Source organism: Etheostoma spectabile, chromosome 15 (assembly GCF_008692095.1).
Source record: "Etheostoma spectabile isolate EspeVRDwgs_2016 chromosome 15, UIUC_Espe_1.0, whole genome shotgun sequence".
Lineage (NCBI taxonomy): Eukaryota > Metazoa > Chordata > Actinopteri > Perciformes > Percidae > Etheostoma > Etheostoma spectabile.
In genome coordinates, this window is record NC_045747.1 from 15,208,474 (window position 1) to 15,210,123 (window position 1,650).

The 1,650-nt window shown below is 39.1% G+C and overlaps 2 protein-coding genes across 2 annotated transcripts in view; both read left to right on the forward strand.

Annotated features, from left to right (window-relative positions):
- cacnb1 (calcium channel, voltage-dependent, beta 1 subunit) overlaps positions 1-1,650 on the forward strand; it is a 45,687-nt gene that overhangs the window by 40,179 nt on the left and 3,858 nt on the right. The window lies entirely within an intron of this gene.
- Positions 1-1,650, forward strand: part of arl5c (ADP-ribosylation factor-like 5C) — a 4,258-nt gene that overhangs the window by 871 nt on the left and 1,737 nt on the right. The window contains exons 3-4 of the mRNA XM_032537206.1: positions 47-194; positions 679-762. Of these exons, the coding sequence (XP_032393097.1) occupies positions 47-194; positions 679-762 (232 nt within the window). The remainder of the gene's footprint in view (positions 1-46; positions 195-678; positions 763-1,650) is intronic.

Here is a 1,650-nt window from a genome sequence, read left to right on the forward strand (position 1 = left end):
GTTTATCTTTCTCTCCCCCCCCCCACCTCCCACCCCCACCTTACAGTCTGACGAAGGAAGCCGTCCACACATCCCCAACCATCGGCAGCAACGTTGAGGAGATCACCGTAGGTAAAACGAACTTCATGGTTTGGGACATTGGAGGACAGGAGAGCCTTCGAGCCAGCTGGTACTCATACTACGGCAACACAGAGGTACGGATCCCTTGCTGTCTTCAGCTGAAACGCATTGTCCAGCACAAGACATTGGATAGGCTACCGAAACATTGCATAGAAATAAAGACAAAAGTTGTTATTTAGCTAAAGTTTCTTGGTCTTTTGATTCCAGAAAACATGGGCAGTTCTGGAATTAGATATTCAAGAGAGAAGACAGAAACAGAAAGCATTCTGTGCTGACTGATCCTATTGCACATGAACTCACAATGGCCTCTTATTGCCCTAACCTGCTCCCTGCATCGATAAAGTAAAGTATCACCACTGCGCTGGGGAGACATAGGTCTGGCAATGCGTGACCAGAATGTAACATAAACATTTCTAATAGATCACATGTGTCTGTAGCAGGCATCTTGTGCCCCAGCCTGCTATCATTACAAGTGATAACATGGGCTCTGATGACGTAAACTATCTGTTGATTTGTGTTGCTAACAACTGGTTCAATTATGTGTTGTGGCTCTTTCAGATTGTCATTTTGGTCGTGGACAGCACCGATCGTGAACGTCTCAATCTCACCAAAGAGGAACTGCACCGAATGCTCGCACATGAGGTACACATCCAGCTGTGTTGACAGATGTGTGTTAGTTCAAGAGTCGTAATCACGACGATCCAGATGTTTTACCACAGATCACTCATTTCATTCTATCATACTGTGGGAGTACTCCCATCTTTTACTGAAGACCATTATTAGTCAACAGAATTAATAACAGAATTTGTTTGTTTTTTTACAAACATCACATTCTGCTGGAATAACCTTTTTCTTGTTGCACTCTCTTTACTGAAAAAAGACTCTCCACTTTTTTTTTGTGTAAGTTGACTAGTTATCTAGAAGGTGGTGGTCACACACAGCCCATACATTACATGACATTACACGGACTATGAGGTCTCCAATTAAACAACAGTGGGAAATTTTCACAAACCCATGAATGACAGCAATACAACTTTTGTTACAAGTAAAAAAGTCCTGCATTCAAAATGTCACTTAAGTTAAAGGTTAAAAATTCCAAACAACTTAGCATCAACGTTTAGTTAAAGGACCAACAGTAAAGGTACTCATTTGGCCCATAATAGAATAATGTACAGTATGTTACTGGATTATCATTATTGATGCATTAATGTCTTCATTACCTTAATGTAACAGCTGGTAAAGGGGTAATTTTATTGACTTTATATACTGCTGGGTAGCTTGTAAATTTCCCACTGGGGATCAATGCAATTGTTTGTTATCTAAACCTACAATACATCATAATGTATTTATTGATTTTATTTTGTATTATTAACCTCTATCCACAAAGTAACTAAATAAATTTAGTGGAGTAAAACCACAAGATTTTCCTCTGTATTGTAGTGGAGTAGAAGTATAAATGTAAGAAAATTAAAATTCTCAGTAAAAGTACAAGCACCTCAAAATTGTACTTAAGTAGAGTACTTGAGTACA